Source organism: Rhinopithecus bieti, unplaced genomic scaffold (genome assembly GCF_001698545.2).
Source record: "Rhinopithecus bieti isolate Rb0 unplaced genomic scaffold, ASM169854v2 scaffold_4781, whole genome shotgun sequence".
In the NCBI taxonomy this organism is placed as follows: domain Eukaryota; kingdom Metazoa; phylum Chordata; class Mammalia; order Primates; family Cercopithecidae; genus Rhinopithecus; species Rhinopithecus bieti.
The window spans coordinates 3,708,767-3,733,125 of NW_016805181.1; the positions used below are offsets into that span (position 1 = coordinate 3,708,767).

The window sequence follows — 24,359 nt, forward strand, 5'->3', positions numbered from 1 at the left end:
GTTCCAGTACAGTCATAGAACTAGCAGAGTAGACACTTGTGTTGTCTGTATAGCTCATTTGCTCCTGATAGCAAGGTGTGTGGGAACCCAGATCAGCAGGAGGTGCCTCAGGGAGCCTGGAGTCAGAACAAAGGGAAGTCTTTGGGGATTATAAAGATACCTGAAACTCCGAGGTCTTGAAACTCAAGACCCCACTCAAGATGTCCCACCATTTGAGTTGGACATGCTGACTCTTCAGGATGAGATTCTTCTGTTTTCACCACTGCTGGGATGGGTCTTGGGAACCAACCTCAGTCTTTCACATTTTCCTTCTCTGCTTCTACTACTTACCAGCTGCCTTTCATTATCCATATTTATTCTTTTCATTAATTTAGTCTTGTTGGCTCAGGGAAGAGGAATTGGTTCAAAAAATGTATCATACTACTCTGTGACAGGGATAATTAATATGAAGATTGATGTTAGGATACTGTCCCTAACTGGAGGCTTTCTCCCAGTCTAGTGGGTGGCACTGGTGTGACAACTTTTCAGAAGATTATGGCCAGGATAGTGATGGGGCCACACAGGATTCTGTGCAAGTACAGAGGACACAGACTTACGGTGCAGTGTCACTTGGAGTATCTGCTTTGATCTATCAGGCACTGATTTTGTGGTTTTTGGAGAGCAACCTTATTCCTATGATTCTGAGACCTGGGCGAAGGGTGCAGGGAGTCATTCTCACTCATGTGGACTGTCTGCTGTCCATTTGCTTTTCCTTGGGTTCTGTTCCAAGATTGGGTATCAGGTGTCTGGAAGATGAAAGAGTCCAATATGCCACTTAGTCATTACCTTTTCCCTCTCAATAATGGAGGCAGTCACTTGTTCACTTTTGAATGCTGTAGTCAACCCACCAGGAAATACAGCCAGCCTGGAGGGAAGTACAAGGATGATGCAGAGAGTTTTGTGAAGAAAGGAGGGAATTCTGCAGAAGGTGGGTGGCAATACTTGAGTGAGCTTGGTGTGTTTTCCAGGATCAGGCTGAATCACTCAGCAAAGTCAGAAACCTGTTAAGTGCTAAGTCACAAACAACGCTCTTTTCTTTTGAACAGGCCAACAAGGATTGGGCTGGTAGGAACACAGAGAAATGGAAACACTGGATGGGATTGTTAGGCGGGAATGGGAGGATATGTTGAATGCACACATTTTTCTTCCCCATTGCCTGCTGGCTTGGGTCGTGTTCTGCCCACTCCCCGCAATCCCTGCTTGACCTTCCCCAACAACTAAGAGAGATCTTGATTTTCCACACTAACTGATCTCAGACAGAGCCACCTGAGTTTCACTCCTGGCTGTGGTGCACCTTAGGTGTAGGACTTTGGACAGATCACTTCTCTGAGCCTCAATGTCCCACCTATTAAATGGGAATAATACCACTTATCATGGCTGAGGGCAGAGGAGATGTGTATAAAACTCCTAAAAAGGTACTTGGCTTCCTGTGGGTCTCAGAAGATGCTAGTTGTAATTTTATGTTGAGAAGTCACACTTAGAATGTGAATGCTCTTAGAGGGGTGCTAATTTACATAAATTCATAACAAGAGGTATTGTCTGGTATTACATCTTGTCTAAAAGTCCAGTTTTTTTTTTGGATCGGAATCATGGTGATGGAAAATGGGGCAAGGCACAGGAATTCTGAGTTTTGCAGGGAGGGGGAGAGAAAGGGACAGCCTGGGATGTCATTTATTCATTAGACATAGACTAAAGGCCCATTAGGTACCAGAGCTATAAAAAGGATACACCTGGCTAACTTCTCAGTCTGTCCCTGGACCGGCCCTGACCTTCCTGTGGTAAGCCAGTGCAATGAACTTTAGGTAGTGCTTGGGGATTCTTAGAAATGCTGCATAGCCTAAATATTTGGTTATTTTTTTCTTTAGTAATTAATATAGTGATTTATTAATTACCTCTCAGCCAGATTAATCCTACCTTCCCTTAAAATGTGCTACAGTTGGAAAGGCATCTGATAGGGAAAGGAAGACTATGTATGTGCTATATCCTTTTACCAAGGTTCAGCAGCAATTGTGTGTTTCATTGGAATGCAGAGAACTGAGGCAGACCCAAGGACATGCTACTGAGAGGCCGTGAAGGAGGAGGAGGGAGAAAGGAGGAGGAAGAGGAAGGGGAGGAGGAGAAAAGCATGGAGGAGGAAGGAGGAGGAGTTTAGCACCTGAATTGATTTTACTTACCCTGTTGAGATTTGTCTACCTCCTCTGCTAAGTGTTGCATCTTATAAGTTCAGTTTGGGTGGAGTTGCATTTTGCTTCTGGATCTTTCTTCAGTATCATCTCTATTGGAGGTGGGAATTTACCCCTCTGCAAAGTCCAGATGTGCTGAAGGATTGCTCTGCTGTTGTTGGGACAACTTGGAAACTGTGTTCCTGCTTCATTCCCCCTCCATTGCCCCTTGATGTTGTTAGGATGCTATTCACTTGTTTATCTGGTTTTGGGCCTGAGAGCTCTTGGGGGATTGGGGCAGGCACTGCATCTGGTTTATAATCCCAATGCCTAAGATAATGCCCAGCAGATCATAAACCACAGCGACTGTTTGTTTAATGACTGACCTAGCCAGAGGCACTTTCTTCATGGTTTTTTTTTTTTTTTTTTTTGCTCAGAATCAATATTTTCTTCTTCTTCCTCTTCTTCTTTTTTTCCTCCCCTTTTGGACCTGGTGTTGATTGAAAACATGAAAATCAATGGATGGATGCTTAGAAGCTAGTGCCAATGTACGGGAATTCATCAGCATGAGGCAAGGCTTACCTGGGTGGAAACTGGAATTTTTTTGCTTTTTAAAATTTATTCAGAGACAAACTGAAATTTGGCTTTTGTTTGTTGTGACAGAAACTTAAAACATCCCCCCAACACATACTTCATACACATAACCACACACAGAAACTGTGAATACACCTGTGTCATTTCTGTTCTGTGAAATATAATAATGGGCATATGAAGCAAAATTGAATTTGGCCAGCCTTTGAAATCTATTGATTTCAAATTAGAGCAGCAGTGTTAATTCTGTTATAGCAGTAATACCCAGAAGTTGGATTTTGAAATGGATTAGAATGCATTCATTTAGAAGCTTACAAGTATATCCTTGATGAATTAGCTGGGAGAATAACACTTCTAGAAGAAACCATGTGGGAGTAGGTAACTGCAGCCCTAATTATAGTGCCTGGTTTTATCTTTAGATGTTTTAGTGGCCTCTGCCAGTAGACGAGTTCTAAGACTTTCACTACTGTTGAGTTCCGAGGATCCTTAAACCTAGCACGTGTCCACTGGCAGTGATGGTTCCACAGGGGAAAGAGACCACCCTCCACATGCTGAGAATTAGGTGGGGCTTTCAGATTTGAGTCTCATCAGCAAAGTGCCCAGAGTGCTGATCCTGAGATAGAATGTCTTGAGTGTATTTCTTCCTTGCAGTTACAGCTTGGCCGATGGTTTTTTCTGCAGGTGAGAGTGATTTTCCAGTGATTGCTTTGGCCTGTACAACCAGAGAACAGGATTCTTCCCTTCTTTTTGGCCACCAAATGCCTATGTGCACCACACATTCCAGTGTGCTGAGAAGGGCAGAGCGTCTTGGATGATGACGGACATCCCACCGGGCAGGATGAAGGCAGAGCGTGTGGCATCTCCACCTCAAGGGTAAGAGTTGCCATTCTATCTTATTTTCTCAAGCACCATTATTTATCAAAGCAGGATGAGAATGAGCCTTCCAGTGTAGTGAGAAAAATGAAAGTTAGACTCCTCTGATGGATGGTCAAATCGATTGGGCAGTTGGGACAGACGACTATGGGAAGAAAAGTGTTGGTCTTGAAGGATTAGATTGGAGTTACATTAAGGGACACCATTGGACAACTTTAGAAAATGCCGTTTTTCACATTTCCTCCCTCTCCCTTTTTGACATTTATAGTTCAGACTTGAGAGAATGACATTACTGCTATTGTAACTAGATTCCATTTGTGTTCATGTTAGCCAGTCTGGCTTAAAATGTGTGTTGTGGACTGGAATTAGTCAGAGTTTGGCTCAGGTCACAGACTGGGTAGCTCATCAGATATACCTGGCCCAGAGGCACATCTTTGTTTGAGCCACATAATGCTTAAAACATGTTGGATCAATTCTAACTAAACTTGAGACATTGCACATAAGGATCAGGGTTTCCAGGTTCTCCTGGGAAGACCGAATGATACGTCTATACTGGGCCTCTGTTCCTAAAAAGGATTCCAGTGCTGAGGAGCCTCTGCCTCTTAGATAAGTGGGGACAGTTCACCACTATCCCCAGCCATCTCATTTGTTTGACTTGTTTGGTCACTGGAGGTATTTAATTTTGCCATGCCTGTTCTAGATCATTCTGTTAGCTCTTTGACAAAAGTAGTAATAGCTTTTGTTAATTCCTCCAGATAAAAGCAAGTATCTTTTACTAGATTATGGGCAGCACTTAGCATAAGGGGCTATAGCTGTAAGAGGATAATACATGGTTCCTTCCACAGTGGAGCTTGGGGTCTAGACTGAGCAACAGTCAGACTTGTGGGGAATAAGGAGAATTGTAGATAACATCATAACGCCTTGTGATATGTGCTAAAATCAAGGCGTACACAAATGAGCTATGGGAGAGGGTGAATACAATGGGGAGGTAGAGAAGGGAGAACCATTAATTTGGCCTGGGCCTAAATTCTCCAAAACTCCCTCCCCTGGGCAACAGAGCTTTCCCATGACAGACCTCTGTATGTGCATGATTCCGAGCAACCTGGCTCAGTTGGAGATGTGATGGAGTATTTGCAGCAGGGCTAGGGGCCCCTCTTGTGGCAAAGTCCAGGTTTTTCCTGTTTCTGTTTGAAAAGCTATCATCTATGATTTTTTGCTTTTTACAAAAAGGACAGCTTTCTGGCTGCTTGGCTCACTAAATCACTCAGCCTTCTGAGCAGCTCTCTGCTTGGCGATGAGCTGTGTGAATTACAGAGATCCCTGGAGTTTCCAGAGAGTCACACTAAATACAGATCCAGAGGGAGTGAGTACAACTTTAATGTGATTGTACCAGTTGGTGGGAGTAAGAGAAGGGAAGGGAATAGAGGAAGGAAGTGGGGGAAGGTAGAAATACCGTTATATCAATCTTTTATTTTTGGAATACAGTTTTACATGTGTCTCGTGCTTTATGGTTTCAAAAGACTTTTACATTTGTTATTTTATCCTCAAGGTGGGTTTATAATCTCCTTCTATAGATCAAGACTTCACCTGCCCAAGGTCATGCACATAAGAAGAGGGAGCTCAGATGCAAGTTTTCAGAAATCTAGTCTTTCCCTCTTTTTTGCTAGTTGCTGCTGATAATTCAGCATGAATAAGAGGACACAGTTTTTGTTTTGTTAAGTTCAACATTTAAACGTTGCATTCAGTTTATGAATGCTCTGAAATGGAGCACCCTGGGACCCTGCAAACTTTCTGGACCTGTGTCATTGGTGTGCTGTCTGACTGTGGCCCATGATGTCAGAACACGTCAAGTGCAGAACAGAGCTGGCAGGGAGTTTTCTTGCCTGCCTGTTTGGCCAGTGGGGCTTACGCTTTACAGAAAGCCTTCTCAGTGGACTGGGCTGCACCACTTGGAAAGCTACTGGAGGTAATGGCTCCATGTAGGAGCCTCGCCATGCTCAGACAATGCTGTAAGAGAAGACTTTTACCTGGGAGGCGCCTGGTAGGAGGGTGGTAAGGAGGAGACGTGGGTGTGGATTGAGTTTAGGTTTCTAATTCTGTTTACATTTGCTTGGTTTTCCCATTTTGTATATCCCCACATGGCATGACCAGAAATTGAATTTAGCATGACCTACTCTTTAAAAAATTCGAAATGAGCTTTCTTTTAAATTTAATAGAACAAAAGAAAACTCTTAGAATAATGTTCCAAAAGAAGGCAGTGTTAAAATACTGAAAATGGTGTATTTTTTTCTTTGATGTAAAAGGATTAATATAGGTTTTGGACATGTACAAAACAAGAAGGAAAACAAATCTGGGTTTTATTTACTTTTATGAAATTGATACCAAAAAGCAGTTCTGTCCAGTAAGAAAAATTGGCTTGTATTATAATACTTTCATTACTTTTCTGAGCAAAGCAGGTGCATTATTAGAGACAGTCATGAGCTTGTGTGTATGTGTATGAGTCAGCCTTAAAAAGACACAATTTTAAGAATATTTTCTTAGGTGAGTTTGAGAGCATGAAGCAACAAGAGCAGGAAGTGGACCAAGAGGAGGCAAATAAGAGGTTAATGGCTTTGAAAAAGCTTTACAGGGTGCCAGTTGGAAACAACTGAATCAATGGTAGTTTTATTTTAAGCTGCCAGTGAGTATCTTGGATTTTGACGTGTTTTCTTCTTTTCAATCTTGTAAACACCAAGAGGGACAAAGTGGTCAAATACTGTATATATAGTATTCTCACCATGAGTGATTTGGGTTGATAGTAGGGAGGGGAGTCAAGACAGTGAAGCTAAGTTTAGCTTTAAGAAGAGAATGAAAATAGCAGTTGGGTCTTCTACTTTGTGGCCAATGCCACTGTACCCTCAGATGCATCTGATTTGAGACCCATGTGACTTCAGCATGTGAATGTCAATGTCCTTACAGTATGGCTGACATAATATGCAAATGAGAACATCAGCCAGTCTCTACCTCCTCCCACTTAAAAAAAAATCTTCAAATACTCATATTTGAGGCATCGTGAAAAGAATCTGCGCCATAAAAGCTGGACAACGTTGGGCAAATTCTGAGCCTCAGATGTCCCCATTTGCAACACGGGAGTCTAAGGTCTGTGACTTAGGGCTGTTAGAGAATTAAAGAAAGTGATTCATTCATTCAGTTACATGTACTTGTTGCCTGCTAGTGTCTATGTACTGCACCAATTGTTGAGAATAAAAGAGTGAATAATAGTGTATATGAAAGCAGTTTCCACAGTGCATAGCCTGAAAAAAGATGCTTAGTACATTTTCTTAAAACATTTTAGTGGAGAATTTTAACATGTACAAAAATGAAATAATGTGTTAAACTCCTGTGTGCCTACCCGTCATCCGCTGCAACAGTGATTAACTCATAGCCATCTTGTATGACCATTTCTTCTGCCTTTCCATGTATTATTATGAAATCAATCCCCAATGTTGTGTAATTTTATCAATAAATATTTTAGTATGTATTTCCAAAAGATAAGGGTTTCCTTTTAAGAACATAATTATATTACTATTGGGACACTAAAACTTAACAATAATTTTTTTATAGTATCAAGTATCTAGTTGATTTTGTACTAGTTCAGTCTCACATTGCTATAAAGCACTAAGTGAGACTGGGTAATTTTAAGGGAAAGAGGTTTAATTGATTAAGAGTTCTGCATGGCTGGGAAAGCCTCAGGAAACTTAAAATCGTGGCGGAAGGCAAAGGGGAAGCAAGCACATTTTACCATGGTGAAGCAGGAGAGCGAGAGAGAGTGAAGTGGGAGATGCTACACATTTTCAAACAACCAGATCTTGTGAGAACTCACTAACAATCATGAAAAAAACAAGGGGAAATCTGCCCCCATGATTCAGTCACCTCCCACCAGACCCCTCCCCTGACACTTGGGGATTACAATTTGACATGAGATTTGGGTGGGGACACAGAGCCAGACCATATCAGTTTTCAAAAGTCCCTGATTTTCATGTGTGTGTATGTTACACACACACACACACCACAACACACACACACACACACACATATATATGAAAAATAAATATACATATGTATATATATTAAACATTTGGCTTGTTAGAATTAGGATCTATACAAAGTCTGTATATTGGCTTTGTATGCCTCTTATTTGATCTGTGTCATTTGTCCTGTAAGGTTTCCCAGTCTTGATTTTGCTGATTGCACCCCTTTGGTGTTATTGAACATATTCCTCTAAAATATTTATTTTGTTTCAGTAAAATCTAGTTGTTTTGTTATATTAGGCTTGATTAGTGGGTTCAAATATTGTAACTCTGATCTCTGTTATGATTCCCCATCAGCCTTTTATCTGGATTTTATCAGCCATTGATGATCATTGCCTAGATCTATTATTTTATTATGAATTGCAAAATGACAAGATTTTAATTCTATTATTTCTTTTACTTATGATCTAGAATCCCTATTTATTTATTCACTTATTTTATCATAATTTTAAAATAATAAACAGAAATGGAGTCTCAGTGTGTTGCCAAGGCTGGTCTCAAACTCCTGGGCTCAAGTGATCCTCCTGCCTTGGCCACCCAAAGTGCTGGGATGGTATCCCTTTTTAAATGACAGTATTATTGAGATATGCTTTGAATACAGCAAAATCTACCTTTTAAAATGTGTTTAATGCAGTGGTTCTTGGTATATTCATGACTGTACAACTTTCCAATTCCAAGACATATTTATCACCCCCAAAATAAACCCAAATCCATTAGTAGTACCATCTCTCCTACCCTCAGCCCCCAGCAACCACTAACCTATTTTCTGTTTCTATAGTTTTGACTATTCTGGATATTTCCTATAAATGGAATCATACAATATATGATCTTTTATTGTCTTTTTTTTTAGTAGGCTTTTTTCATTAGCATAATGTTTTCAAAGTTGATCCAAGTTGTAGTCTGTGTCAGAACTTCATTCCTTGATGGACATTTAGATTATCTCTCCTTTTTGGCTATTATGAATAATGCTGCTATGAACATTACCTGCATGTTTTTGTTTGAACGTATGTTTTCGGTTCTTTTGGGACTATACCCAGGAATGGAATTGCTGGGTCATATGGTAACTCTGTTTAACTTTTTGAGGAATGGGCTTAAGCTGTTTCTAAAATGGCTGTACTATTTTACATTACTTCCAGTGACACACAAGGGTTCCACTTTCTCCACATCCCTGCCAACACCTGATGTGTCATAATACAACACTTGCGTTATTATTACTTTTTGACTATAGCCATTATACTGGTATGAAGTGGTATCTCATTGTAATTTTGATTCGCATTTTCCTAATGTCTAATCATGTTGAGCATCTTTTCAAGTACGTTTTGGCCATTTATATGTTTTCATAGAAATGTCTATCAAAATTATTTGCCCAGTTTAAAGGAATTTATTTGTCTATTATTGAGTTGTAAGAGTTCTTTATTCTGGATACTCTATCCTTATCAGATATATGATTTGCAAGTATTTTCTTCTATTTTGTGGGTTGTCTTTTCGTTTTCTTGATACTTGTCTTTTGACTTGATAGTGTCCTTTGAAGTGCATTTTACATTTTGATAAAGTCAATTTAACTATTTTTTCTTTATTTTCCTGTAATTTTAGTGTGATAGCCAGGAAGTCATTCCCTAACTCGAGGTCATGAAAATTTATGTTAATATTTTCTTCTAAGAGTTTTATAATTTTAGCACCTACATTCAGGCCTTTGATGTATTTAAAGTTAATTTTTACATATAGTGTGGGATACATATCCAATTTAGGTTTTTTTGCATGTGGCTATCCAGTTGTTCCAATACTATTTATCGAAAAGACTGTTCTTACCCCTGTTGAATTGTCTTGATACACTTGTCAAAATCAATCAAAACCCCATATGGGCTTATTTTCAGTTTATTGATTGGTTTTGACAAGTATGTTAAGAATCAATTTGTCAATTTCTGAAATTTTAGAATTTTAGAATCAATTTGTCATTTCTGAAAAAAGGCAGCTAGGATTTTTATAGGAATTGTATTTAATCTATGAATTAATTTAAAGGGTATTACCATTTAACAATAGCAAATCTTTTAATCCATGAACATTGAGTGTCTTTCTATTCATTTATTTCTTCCTTAATTTTTTCAACAACATTTTGTAGTATTCATTTTACAGGTTTATGCCACTTTTGTTAAATTTATTTCTAAATATTTTATTTTTCTGGATGCTATTGAAAATGTGATTGTTTTCTTAATTTCATATTTGTATTTTCTTATTGCTAGTATATAGAGATAGAGTTTTTTGTATATCAATCTAGTATCCTGCAAAATTGCTGAACTTATTTATTAGTTATAATTTTTTTTGTATATATATTCCATAGGATTTTCTATATACAAGATCATGTCATCTGCAAACAGAAGTAGTTTAACTTCTCCTTTTCAGTCTGGATGCATTTTCTTTCTTTTTCTTGCCTAATTTCCCTGACTAGAACTTCCAGTACGATGTTGAATAGAAGTGGTGGGATTGGACATTCATGTTTTGTTCCTCATCTTAAGAGAAATGCTTTTAGTCTTTTATCATTAAATATGTTTTAGCTGTGGGTTTTCATAGATGCTCTTTATCAAATTGGAGAAGTTCTGTTCTATTCTTAGTTTTGAGTATTTTTTTAAATCACGACAGAGTGCTAGATTTTTTCAAATACTTTTTCTGCATCTTTTGAGATGATAATGTCATTTTCATTATTTCTTTAGTATTTATATTACCTTGATTGATTTACATGTTAAACTAACCTTAAATTCCTGAGATAAATCTCACTACTCATGATATATAATTCTTTTTATATGTTGCTGGATTTGGTTTGCTGATGTTTTGTTGAGGATTTAGTCATCTGTATTCATAAGGGATACTGGCCTGTAGTTTTCTTGTGATGTCTTTTTCTGGTTTTGGTATTAGGATAATACTAGCTTCATAGAAGGAGCTGGAAAGTATGCCTTTCTCTTCTAATTTTTGGGAGGGTTTGTGAAAGATTGGTGGTGATTGTGGTAGAATTCACCAGCAAAGCTATCTGTACGTGAGCTTTCCATATGAAAATTTTTTAAATTGCAAATTCTGTATCTTTACTTGTTAATAAATAGGTTTATTCAGATTTCCTTTTCTTCTTGAGTTAGTTTGTGTAGATCATGTCTTTCTAGTGTAAACTAAAATAAAATTCTAAACCCTCCTGACTATCTGAATGGACCCCTCCTCTAGGCCAAGGGAATTCCAAAATTAACCTGAAAAATGAGTTCAGACCATGATGAGAAGGAGAGGTCAGACATGCTTCATTATACCCTCCTCTTTTTTGGAATTCAGGAAAAGCTTACCAGCGTTAACATCAACACAAACCTTAGGACTGATAGTTCAGTCTCTTTAATTCCAATAAGAAACATTTACCATCTATTCTCTCTGAAGTTGCTACCTGGAGGCTTCATCTGCATGATAAAACCTTGGTCTTCAAAACCACTTATCTTAACCCAGACATTCCTATTGATTGTAAGTCTTTAGACAATGTATTAATATGTTTTCACATTGCTATAAAGACATACCCAATACTGGGTAATTTATAAAGAAAAGAGATTTAATTGACTCACAGTTCCACAGGGTTGGGGGAGTCTCAGGAAACTTACAATCATGGTGGAAGGGGAAGAGGCATGTCTTACATGGTGGCAGGCAAGAGAGAGTGGTGAGAGAAGAGAAAAGAGCCTCTTATCAAACCATCAGACCTTGTGAGAACTCACTCACTATCATGAGAACAGCGTGGGAGAAACTGCCCCCATGATCTAATTACCTCTTACCAGGTCTCTCCCTTGACACATAGGGATTACAACTCAAGGGTGGGGACAAAAAGCCAGACCATATCATTCTACCTCTGGCCCCTTCCAAATCTCATGTCCTCATGTTTAAAACCAATCATGCCTTCCCAACAGTCCCCCAAAGTCTTAACTTATTTCAACATTAATTCAAAAGTCCAAGTCCAAAGTTTCATCTGAGACAAGGCAAGTCCTTCCAACTAGGAGCCTCTAAAATCAAAAGCAAGTTAGTTACTACCAAGATATAATGGAGGTATAGGCATTGGATAAATGCTTCCATTCCAAATGGGAGAAATTGGCCAAAACAAAGGATTGTTTTGGCCCCAAAACAAATTGGCCCCAAAGGGACAAGTCTGAAACCCATCAGGGGAGCCATTAAATCTTAAAGCTCCTAAATGATCTCCTTTTACTCCATGTCTCCCATCTGGGTTACAGTAATGCAAGAGGTGGGCTCCCATGGTCTTGGGCAGCTCCACCCCTATGGCTTTGCAAGGTACAGCCCTCTTCCCAGCTGCTTTCATGGACTGGTGTTGAGTGTCTGTGGCTTTTCCAGGTGCACAGTGCAAGCTATCAGTGGATCTACCATTCTGGGGTCAGGAGGACAGTAGGTGGTTCTCTTCTCACAGCTTCCCTTGGCAGTGCCCCAGTGGGGACTCCGTGTGGTACTCTAACCCAACATTTCCTTTCTGCACTGCCCTAGCAGAGGTTCTCCATGAGGGCTCTGCCCTTGCAGTAAACTTCTGCCTGGACTTCCAGGCATTTCCATACATCCTCTGAAATCTAGGCAGAGGTTCCCAAACCTCAATTCTTACTTCTGTCCACTCACAGGCCCAAGACCATGTGGAAGTCACCAAAGCTTGGGGCTTGCACCATCTGAAGCCATGGCCTGAGCTGTACCATTGTCCCTTATAGCCATGACTGGAGCTGAAATGGCTGGGATGCTGGGTGCCATGTCCCAAGGCTGCACAGAGCAGTGGGGCCCTGGGTCTAGCCCATGAAACCATTTTTCCTCCTAGGCTTCTAAGCCTGTGATGAAAGGGGCTGCCGCCAGGACCTCTAACATGCCCTGGAGAAATTTTCCCCATTTTCTTGGCAGTTAATATTCAGCTCCTGGTTACTTATGCAAATTTCTGCAGCTGGCTTGAATTTCTCCTCAGAAAATGGTTTTTTCTTTTCTATTGCATCATCAGGCTCCAAATTTCCCAAACCTTTATGCTCTGCTTCCCTTTTAAACAAAAGTTCCAATTTCAAATGATCTTTTGTGAATGAGTAAAATGGAATGTTTTTAAGAGCACCCAGGTCACATCTTGGACACTTTGTGGCTTAGAAATTTCTTCCACCAGATACCCTAAATCATCTCTCTCAAGTTCAAAGTTCTACAGATCTCTACAGCAGGGGGAAAATGCCACTACTGTCTTTGCTAAAGCATAGTAAGAATGAGTGTTTGTTCCCAGTCCCAATAAGTTTTTCATCTCCATCTGAGACCACTTCAGCCTGGGCTTATTGTCCATATCACTACCAGCATTTTGGCCAAAATCACTCAACAAGTCTCTGGGAAATTCCAAACTTTTCCACATCTTCCTGTCTTCTTTGAATCCTCCAAACTGTTCCAGCCTCTACCTGTTACTGAGTTCCAAAGTTGCTTCCACATTTTGGGGTATCTTTGTAGGAGTACCCCAGTCTCTGTGGTACCAATTTACAGTATTACTCAATTTTCTTACTGCTATAAAGACATACATGAGACTGGGTAATTTATAAAGAAAAGGCGTTTAATTGACTCACAGTTCTGCAGAGCTGAGGAAGCCTCAGGAAACTTACAATCCTGATAGAAGGGGAACAGGCATGTCTTACATGGCAGCAGATGAGAGATGAGCAAAGGGGGAAGAGCTCCTAATAAAACCATCAGATCTTGTGAGAACTCACTCACTATTACAAGAAGAGCATGGGGAAACCACCCCATGATCCAATCACCTCCCACCAGTTCTCTTTCTTGACACTTGGGGATCACAATTGGAGATGAGATTTGGGTGGAGATACAAAGCCCAACCATATCAGACAATAACTTAACTCTCAACCAATTGCCAATCAGACAATCTTTGAATCTACCTATGGCCTGGAAGCCCCCCCACCTCAGCTACCAGTTTTCTGGGCTTTCTGGACAGAATCAATGTACATTTTACATATATTGATTGATTTCTTGTGTCTCCCTAAAATGTATATAGCCAAGTTGTAGGCCAACAACCTTGGGTACATGTTCTCAGGATATCCTGAGGGCTATGTCACAGGCTATTGGTCACTCGTATTTGGCTCAAAATAAGTCTCTTTAAATATTTTACAGAGTTTGACTCTTTTTGTCGACACTAGCAATTCATATACTTCATCTAGGTTATCTCATTTGTGAACATATGATTGTTCATAGTATTCCTTTATAGTTCTTTTCATTTTGTAAGGTCAGTAGTGGTGGTGTTCTTTCATTGCTGATTTTGCTAATTTGAATCTTCTCTCATTTTCTTATTTTCCTTTGTTTTGTTTAAGTTTTGAGACAGAGTCTGACTCTGTCACCGAGGGTGGAGTGCAGTAGTGCTATCTCGGCTCACTGCAGCCTCCCCCTCCTGGGTTCAAGTGATTCTCATGCCTCAGCCTCTCGTGTAGCTGAGACTAGACATGCATGACACCATGCCCAGCTAATTTTTGTATTTTTTGTAGAGATGGGGTTTTGCCATGTTCACCAGGCTGGTCTTGAACTCCTGGCCTCAAATGATCCATCTGTCTTGGCCTCCCAAACTACTTTCAGTTTTTCTTGATTAGCCTCGTTAAAGATTTGTCAACTTTGTTGATTGGCTTAAATGACCAATGGCTTTGTTGATTTTTTTCTGTTTTTAATTTTATTCTCCATTTATTTATTTGCATGTTAATCTTTATTATTTCCTTTCTTTTTTTTCAGAGGAGGAATTTGTTCTCTTGCAGACAACCTTGCCTTTCCATAAACATAAGGGGAAAGAGATTCTTTTCTGGCCTTTCTGCTCCCTTTGATGGTGTTACCGTCTGCCCACTTTTACAGACTAGAAAACACATCCTCTTTTGGCCTTTCTGCTTCCTTGTCCTTTTTTTTTTTTTCCCCCCCAATCAGTTACCAAATCCTGTAGATTCTATCTTATAAACTTCTTCTGAGTTTATCACTTCCTCTTTCTATGCACCACCACTATGTGTGTGTCCATGTTCTTGCCACCCCTAACCTGTTCTATTGCAGCCCTGTCTTCTTGGGCCCAGCTTTTGCCCCAAGCAGCTTTCATGCTGCTGTCATTGGTGGCTTTCTAAGTCACAGTCACAAACATAGCTATGTTCACTTGTTGATTAAGACCCTTTAGTGATCTTGCTGACAGAATAAAATCCAGATTCTTTGGACTGATGTACAGGGTCCTTCACAATCTGGCTTCTGTCTACCCTTTGATGCCTCTGGTGGGAATGTCCTTTTCCTTTCAGTTTGGTGGTGTGTTAGTCTGTTCTCACACTGCTATAAAGAACTACCTGAGACTGGGTAATTTATAAAGATTTAATTGACTTACAGTTCTGCAGGATATACAGGAGGCATGACTGGGGAGGCCTCAGGAAATTTACAATCCTGGCAGCAGGCGAAAGGGAAGCCAGCATGTCTTACATGGCAGAGTAGGAGAGAGAGAGAGAGTGAAGGGGGAGATGCTACACACTTTGAAAGAACCAGGTCTCATGAAACTCTATCACGAGACAGCACTTGGGGGATGATGCTAAGCCATTAGAAACCACCTCCACGATCCAGTCACCTCCCACCAGGCTCCACCTCCAACACATAGGATCACAATTCAACATGAGATTTAGGTGGGGACACAGAAGCACACCATATCAGGTGAACTCCACTTGAACCTTGGAGCTGCATATTACCTCTGCTATGAAGCTTCTCCAGCTAAGGTCACTGCTTTTTTCTCAGTAATCCCAAAGATGCTTGACTGACCTCTCGCATAGCATGCCTCACGTTGGATTATTAGATTATAAAAAGGAAGAAGGCGGGAGAAGTCTATGTAGTGGAGAGAACATGGACTTTGGAATTAATTCAACCTAGGTTTAAATGGCTTGGCTCCACCATTTACCTATTACGTACCTAGAGAGACTGAGAGCAGTACCCATTTTTCTATCCAGCTACCATATAGTGTTGGAAGGACTGAATGACATAATGTGGAAAAGCATCCAGCAGTATCAGGTGAGGACTCAGTATATGACAGTCTCCTTTTATTTGTATCATCTGTTCTGAGGAAGCATCATTGCATTGGGTGAGGATTAAAAGCTGTTATTTTCTCTCTGAGAAATGGACCTGGTGCATCCTGATTAGTGTCAGAACTAAAAACAGGCCACGTGCTCAGCCAGCATAGACAATCTATGGAAAGATAATTATAGATTAGGGCCACGTGGGGACTGTCTGTGAGGGGAAGGAGGAGATGGGAGTGGAGCGCGTTTGTATCAGGAAACTGATAGTGCAATTACCATAAAGAGGTTTTCCCAAGTCAGGTGCTTTTCATGTGGATGTTCCTGAAACACCATCCCATGAAGTGTAATGATATCTTTAAGATATAAGGTACTTAAGCACAGGGAGATAATTATATCCTCTTGATTGTCCACATCCAAACATAGGGAGTAGGGCTTTCTCTTAAAGGAGTAAAACATTGATACGCAAAGGGAAACTCACATCCTTTGTAAGAGCTGAGCTGAGCCCCCTTTGATGTGTGCATTGGGGGCATGACCAAGCCCCAGGGATGGGAAGGGATGAGCTTCAAGCCTGGCAGCAACTAGCCTATCACATCTGAATTGAGTTTTCCCAGACATGAAGAGCCTGTGCTTGAATCTCTGGAGGTGCTTATATTATGTAAGTGATCTAAATTGCATTGTATTTTGGGGGACAAGGTTGGGAGGTACAGTTTGAATGCTTAATAAACAGAGAAGTGGCAATTAGGGTTCATAAAAATTATATTGCCATCTTTCTCTTTCCTAAAGAAAATGGGTTCCCAAAATCCTGAGGTTTTGGGGGGAAAATCTGTTTTGTGTTGATTTTCTTCTGATCATAATGCATAATGATGTATTCATTTTTATTGCATTTCCTGCTTTGCTTTTAATGTAGCCCATCATCCTGGAAAGGGCAGATTAAAAATAAGCTTGGCCGGGCACGGCAGGACAGAGTGCTAATATCATCTTGTGCTCTTTCCAGGTGCAGCCTGATCTTCCTCGTCTGCCTTGCCAGCCAGCACTCTGCCTCCTGTATCCACCATGGTGTTTGGTGAGTTTTTCCATCGCCCTGGACAAGACGAGGAACTTGTCAACCTGAATGTGGGGGGCTTTAAGCAGTCTGTTGACCAAAGCACCCTCCTGCGGTTTCCTCACACCAGACTGGGGAAGCTGCTTACTTGCCATTCTGAAGAGGCCATTCTGGAGCTGTGTGATGATTACAGTGTGGCTGATAAGGAATACTACTTTGATCGGAATCCCTCCTTGTTCAGATATGTTTTGAATTTTTATTACACGGGGAAGCTGCACGTCATGGAGGAGCTGTGCGTGTTCTCATTCTGCCAGGAGATCGAGTACTGGGGCATCAACGAGCTCTTCATTGATTCCTGCTGCAGCAATCGCTACCAGGAACGCAAAGAGGAGAACCACGAGAAGGACTGGGATCAGAAAAGCCATGATGTGAGTACCGACTCCTCGTTTGAAGAGTCGTCTCTGTTTGAGAAAGAGCTGGAGAAGTTTGACACACAGCGATTGGGTCAGCTCCGTAAGAAAATCTGGATCAGAATGGAGAACCCAGCATACTGCCTGTCTGCTAAGCTTATCGCTATCTCCTCCTTGAGTGTGGTGCTGGCCTCCATTGTGGCCATGTGCATTCACAGCATGTCGGAGTTCCAGAATGAGGATGGAGAAGTGGATGATCCAGTGCTGGAAGGAGTGGAGATCGCGTGCATTGCCTGGTTCACCGGGGAGCTTGCCGTCCGGCTGGCTGCTGCTCCTTGTCAAAAGAAATTCTGGAAAAACCCTCTGAACATCATTGACTTTGTCTCCATTATTCCCTTCTATGCCACGTTGGCTGTAGACACCAAGGAGGAAGAGAGTGAGGATATTGAGAACATGGGCAAGGTGGTCCAGATCCTACGGCTTATGAGGATTTTCCGAATTCTAAAGCTTGCCCGGCACTCAGTAGGACTTCGGTCTCTAGGTGCCACACTGAGGCACAGCTACCATGAAGTTGGGCTTCTGCTTCTCTTCCTCTCTGTGGGCATTTCCATTTTTTCTGTGCTTATCTACTCTGTGGAGAAAGATGACCACACATCCAGCCTCACCAGCATCCCCATCTGCTGGTGGTGGGCCACCATCAGCATGACAACCGTGGGCTATGGAGACACCCACCCAGTCACCTTGGCGGGGAAGCTCATCGCCAGCACGTGCATCATCTGTGGCATTTTGGTGGTGGCCCTTCCCATCACTATCATCTTCAACAAGTTTTCCAAGTACTACCAGAAGCAAAAGGACATTGATGTGGACCAGTGCAGTGAGGATGCACCAGAGAAGTGTCATGAGCTACCTTACTTTAACATTAGGGATATTTATGCACAGCGGATGCATGCCTTCATTACCAGTCTCTCTTCTGTAGGCATTGTGGTGAGCGATCCTGACTCCACAGATGCTTCAAGCATTGAAGACAATGAGGACATTTGTAACACCACCTCCTTGGAGAATTGCACAGCAAAATGAGCGGGGGTGTTTGTGCCTGTTTCTCTTATCCTCTCCCGACATTAGGTTAACACAGCTTTATAAACCTCGATGGGTTCGTTAAAATCATTTAATTCTCAGGGTGAACCTTTCAGCCATAGTTGGACATTCATTGCTGAATTCTGAAATGATAGAATTGTCTTTATTTTTCTCTGTGAGGTCAGTTAAATGCCTTGTTCTGAAATTTATTTTTTACAAGAGAGAGTTGTGATATGGTTTTGGAATATAAGACAAATGGCATTGGGTGGGGTTTGTGGCTACAGCCTATACATCATTCTGTGTTTGTCATTTACTCACATTGAGCTAACTTTAAATTACTCACGAGTAGAATCAGAGGTTCAGCTGACTGAGACGACATGCATGTGAGATCCACAAAATGAGACGATGCATGTCAATCCATGCTCATGTTCTAAACATGGAAACTAGGAGCCTAATAAACTTCCTGATTCAGTATGGAGAATGTCTTGGTTGTGTGTTTTTATGTTGAGTAACTACATTTTAGTGTGTTCAGGATTAGTTTGGAAGAAAAATGTTCTTTCTGGAGTACCAAGAGCCCTCCTTTCTTTATGTTTTTGAATTTTGGGTATATACCAAGCATATGCTAGCTCTTTTTCAGTAGACTTGATGGGAGTTGGCAGATAGAAGAACATGTCCATGACTAAATTGTGCTGTCCAGCATAAACTGATTAAATATGTAGGTGTTTGGGACACACTCAACATTGGCATATATGAATGAAGCGTGTGCCCTTACAGATATTTCTTCAGTATATATTTTGAATTTTATAATAATGTATACTGCTAAGACAAAATCTCATTACCTAAAAAATATTGCAGAGCAGAGTAAACCTACACATTCACAGGCAGGAATACTTTCAGTGAATGGAAGAAGGGAGTAATGTTGTACAAACACACAGATGTGATTCATTATGACCAGAGGAGTGAAACTTAAATCTCTGGAAAAAGCTATGCCAGCAGCTATAAAATGAGCCAACATTTTCCAATAGCCGTAGAGATGGTAATTTCTGCATCTCGTGTAGAAACTTCTCACAAGGAAAGAAGACATACCTTTGCATTTTCAGACAGTGGCAGAGCAATTCTATCCCATGTGAAGAGAATTTAGCTAAAGTGTTAATTTTGGAGATGTGTGGAGACTCTCATGCATGCCACCAGGGGCTGGTTATGGGATTCTTTACCTGAAATCTTCCCAATGGAAGAGCCACATGGATTTGTTATGTTTGTAGATGCATTTCATTGAAAGAAGGGCATTTTCAGATATAGGTAACTCTTTGACTTATCACTCCTCTTAATGTTTCTATGGCTTCTGAGATGGATATAACTAAACAGTGTTTATGGCCACTTTTAAATCTGGAAGTTTATTACATGCATGTGTGTTACCCCCTGCTCATTAAAAAAATCTTTTCTCCAAAATGCATTTTTGATATTGGAGTAAGTATAGTTTTGAGGCACAGCAAGAGAATTTGGGATCTTGTTTTATCAAAGATTTTCTAATTAGTGGTGAGGTAACTGAAGACTGCTTATGTAAGAATAGTAACAGTAGTAATAGTAATAACAACAGCAGCAATAATAATATAATAATAAGGTAACTGTATAATTGCATTTATTTATTACAACACCCTGGAAGAAAAGTTTGTTACTATTCCCATTTTAAAATGGGAAACCAAGGTTTGCAGGGAAAGTGACTTGCGTAAGTTCAAGGCATGAGGAAACTAAGGTTTGCAGGGAAAGGGGCTTGCAAAAGTTCAAGAGTCAGCAGTGGGCTTGGGCTCTGGACCCAGGAGGCTGACTCCAGGGCCTATGCTTTTCACTGCCCCCTGCTCTGCTGTGTTAGGGAGTGGATTTAAGGAAACATTAGAACAGAGTGCATCTGAAGAGACAACAAGCCACAAATGCTGTCAAACTTCGACTTGTTAAGGATGTGAGCTGAAAGAGGGAAATGCTGGCTTCTGTATCTTTCCTTTCCTAATCCAGACATCAGACACACTTGTTTACAGAGACAGTTTTCTAGAATGCCCCTTGAAGCTGGAACAGGCTCTGAGGGTCTGTCCTTGAGGACACTGCATGGCAGACACAGCATAAACCGTGGCTCTGTAAGAGCCTAGAAATGTCTCTTCGCTGGTGAGAGCAAGTAGATTAAGGGGAGCTTTGATAGTTGGACCTGCGTAGGAACTGGATTTCTGCCTGTGTCTCATATTAATTGCTGGAGAGCGGCTTGCTATGTGGCATGAGTGGCAATGGTGGCTTCCCTCTGGGCTTGGCCAGCTGCAAACCCTTCCCTCAACTCCTTCTCAGCCCGGTCCCTGCCATACTCTTCAGTTAGAATCCCTGCCACATCCCTAGGCCTCCATGCCACAAATTGCAGTGCCTTGTTGTGTTTATTTTAGCCTCTCTGAGTTTTCCCATTGTCCACAAAGGGCTCCTCTTCTTCATTCCCACATGGTGACATGCTGGGTTCCTTCTTTCTCCAAGGCTTGAGTCAGTGGCTGAACATGCACTCGCAGGGATGCTGGCCGGGGACTGAGGCACTGCCTGTTTCTGTGGTGATTGGTCCTGGGCATCAGGGTTCATTTGTGGGATACCCGACCACTTGAGGAGTTTTATCCTGTATTTCTTTCCAGTTCTTTGTTCTTGTCCTGTGACTGCTTTTTCTCCTTCCAGTTCCTCAGATTTGTTTTCATCCACAGTAGTTTTTTATGGCGGTTTGGAAGGCCGTTGACTCCCCAGGCACCTGTCCCACCTGAGTCGATTTTCTCTTTCCCATTCCCTCTGCCCTGGAGATTGTTTCAACTTCCGCTTGTTTTCATTCAGCATTTCCTGAGTGCTTGCTCTGATGTATGTTCAGGGCAGCCTCTGGGAATAGCAGACTGAGACTCCATCCTTATCCTCTGGGGGCCTTCAGGCTAACAGGAAACAGGGGTCAATTGACTCACCTCTTTCTCTCTCTGTTTGGAGAGAGAGAGCAAAGAGAGAAGAGGCTTCCTGGAGGAGGTGACACCTGAGCTGTTTGAGGTGCTAGTCTCTGAGTCTGGTGATCTGGTGAGTTCAGTTTGATGTTAGAGATAAAACCTTCACTGATACTGAGCAGGCGGAGTCTGTTGCTTCCCAGATCCCCCTTTCCAGCCATATACACTACTAATCTCTGCCTCTGGAGCTTCTCTTTTCTCCCCTTTTGCTGACCACCCAACTTCCGTTAAAAGATCTTTCACCTTTAGATGTGCTGATCTCTCTCTCTCTCTTTTTTTTTGTTCTCCTATAGAGGTTTAAATATGCAGATATAGGTAACTTTGTGACTTTACTTGCTCTTCCTGTTTTTTTTTTCATTGTTTGTTTTTGGTCCTCAATTGCTTATGTACATGCCTGAAATCTCCCTCAAGTGTTTATTTTGTATTTAACTCAGAGTTTTAGGGGCACTTGCTATTGTTTCTGTCTGGATAGTTATGGTGGGCCATTGTCTTGGGGCTTCTATGCTGTGAGACCGCTGTTCTGTTTTATAGAGGCTGATTAATGTTGCTGGAGAAGCTGTAACTAATGTTCAGAAATGGGTAATTTGTACCATATGGAACTGCCAATATCTATCACTTTTTGATTAAGAATAACAGCAGTTTCAATATGGTTCATTTTATTGTTAAAGGTTTACCTCATGTTAGCACAAAGGTATTTCTCAAGTTCTTAGACAAGCTTGTAACAGGTCCTATCTACTACATGTCTGGTTTAAGGAAGAAGTGGGCACCAGGATGCCTGGTGATTTAGGATTAGCACCAGGGCGTGCTGGCTGGGTGAGTAGGAGATGGGGGAGAACCTCTCTGAGCTTGTTTTCTTAGATTTGAGATGAATATATTAATTACTGGAATTTTTTTTTTTTTTGGAGACAGAGTCTCACTCCATCACCCAGGCTGGAGTGCAGTGCACTGCAAGCTCCGCCTCCCGGGTTCACGCCATTCTCCTGCCTCAGCCTCCTGAGTAGCTGGGACTACAGGTGCCCGCCACCATGCCTGGCAATTTTTTGTATTTTTAGTAGAGACAGGGTTTCACCGTGTTAGCCAGGGTGGTCTCAATCTCCTGACCTCGCGATCTGCCCGCCTTGGCCTCCCAAAGTGCTGGGATTACAGGCATGAGCCACTGCGCCCGGCCCAATTGCTGGAATTCTTTATATCCCTGACACTTGTGTAATTTGCTTTGTGACTGCAAAATGGCTAATTCCCTTCTAACTTGGCTTTCGTTATAAATGTGCATAGCAAAAACCAATTTTAAACTACTTTCTGATTTTTCTTATCTTCTCAGTAGAATCCTAACCAATGAGGTTTTACTTCTGGTTGTTGATGGCCCAAGGGATTGACTACCTTAAAACTTAGGTTATTAAAAACACTTGCAAAGGATCATTTATTTCCCTATGTCTGCTGGCGAGGGGTGAAGGCCCCTAAAATGCTGGAATGATATTGGGTGAAAACCTCTTGAACTTCAAAAAGTGCATGATTTTGGTTTGCTTTTAAATCACTTGGTGGCTTGAACTTTGTTCATTTTCAGCATCTGCTGCTTTGTCCTTCTCAGGAAGAATGCCAAAGCATTTAAGAACACAAGAAAAAGAGGAGGGGTGAGCTGAGAGAGAGAAAACTCACAGGTCCTTGATGTCTAAGCACTGCTTAAAGCCATGGAATGTGACAGTCTGGCCCCCTTCCCATTTAATAGATGAGGAAAAGGAATGACTTACCTAAGTAAGGCATGTGATATAGTTTGGATCTGTGTCCCGGGGCTCAAATCTCATGTTTAATTGTAATCCCCAGTGCTGGAGGCAGGGCCTGGAGGGAGGTGTTTGGATCAGGGGGTTGGATCTCACATGCCTGGGTGCTGCCTTTATGATAGTTCTTGCAAGATCTGGTCATTTAAAAGCGTGTGGCACCGTCCCCTGCACTGCCTTGCTTGCTCCTGCCTTTGCCATGTGATGTGTCCGTTCCTGCTTTGCTTTCTGCCTTGATTGTAAGCTTCCTGAGGCCTCCCTAGAAGCCAAGCAGGTGCCAGGACTATGCTTCCTATAAAGCCTGCAGAACTGTGAGCCAATTAAACATCCTTTCTTTATAAATTACCCAGTCTCAGACATTTCTTTACAGCAGTGCAAGAACGGCCTAATACAGTATGCCATGCAGCAGCAGAGACCAAATCCAGACTAGAATACAGACATACCACCCTCCCTCCCTCCCTGCTCCCTTCTTATCACCTCCCTTTTGCCTTCCTCCCTCTCTGTGCCTTCCTTCCTCCTTCTCTCCCTGTCCTCCCCTCCCCTGCCTCCCCATCTCCCCTTGGCTCCCCTCCTCTTTGATGCCCTCCTTTCCTTTCTCCCTCCCTCTCCTTGCTTTTATTATAAAAGAGTGTAAATATATACAGAAGTTGCAAGAATAGTATCATATACTTCCCTGTGACCATCACCAGCTTTAACAGAAACTTGTTTCATCTCTGTGACTCATTTCCTCTTCTCCCCAGTTTATTTTGAAGCAAGTCTCAATCATATCATTTAATCCATAAATATTTCACAAAGTGTCTTTAAAAGAGCAGTCTTTTTCTAAACATGATTGCAATGCCATTAGTAAAACTAAAAATTAATGATTACTCCTTAATGCTATGAAATAGCCAGACTTAGTATTGTATAACCATCACTTTCTAGTTACGTGGCATTTCTGAACACCTAGTTTGAGTAGGAATTTCTACAAATGTTATGCTGAAGAGTCACAGGAAGGTAGTGAGCCTCAAAAAGTAATTGAAATGATGTCTGCTTAGATTCTCAATGTATTCTCAGTTTTTCAAGACCTCCAGAGGCTGAGAGAACACACCTTACAGCTTACATTTGACTTAAATGTTGCTAATGGCAGTTTCAAGTCCATTTGTCTGTATTTCACATGTATTGAAGGTAGAACCAATTACTAACTGCCCTCTGAATAATCAATGTCTGAGTTCTTCAAGTTAGTCGGTTTCCATTTAGAGCTTCCTTCTGCTGTAAAGAATCCCTGTTTTTGGCCGGGCGC

At 41.4% G+C, this 24,359-nt stretch overlaps 1 protein-coding gene across 3 annotated transcripts in view; it reads left to right on the plus strand.

The window, feature by feature from the left end:
• The window catches only part of KCNS3 (potassium voltage-gated channel modifier subfamily S member 3), a 48,364-nt gene extending 29,577 nt beyond the window's left edge, over positions 1-18,787 (plus strand). For all 3 annotated transcript variants that reach the window (XM_017871424.1, XM_017871425.1, XM_017871426.1), the window contains exons 2-3: positions 3,474-3,665; positions 16,775-18,787. In XM_017871424.1, coding sequence (XP_017726913.1) covers positions 16,834-18,309 — 1,476 coding nt within the window. In that variant the 5' untranslated portion in view covers positions 3,474-3,665; positions 16,775-16,833 and the 3' untranslated portion in view covers positions 18,310-18,787. The remainder of the gene's footprint in view (positions 1-3,473; positions 3,666-16,774) is intronic.
• The last annotated feature ends 5,572 nt before the right edge of the window (positions 18,788-24,359 follow it).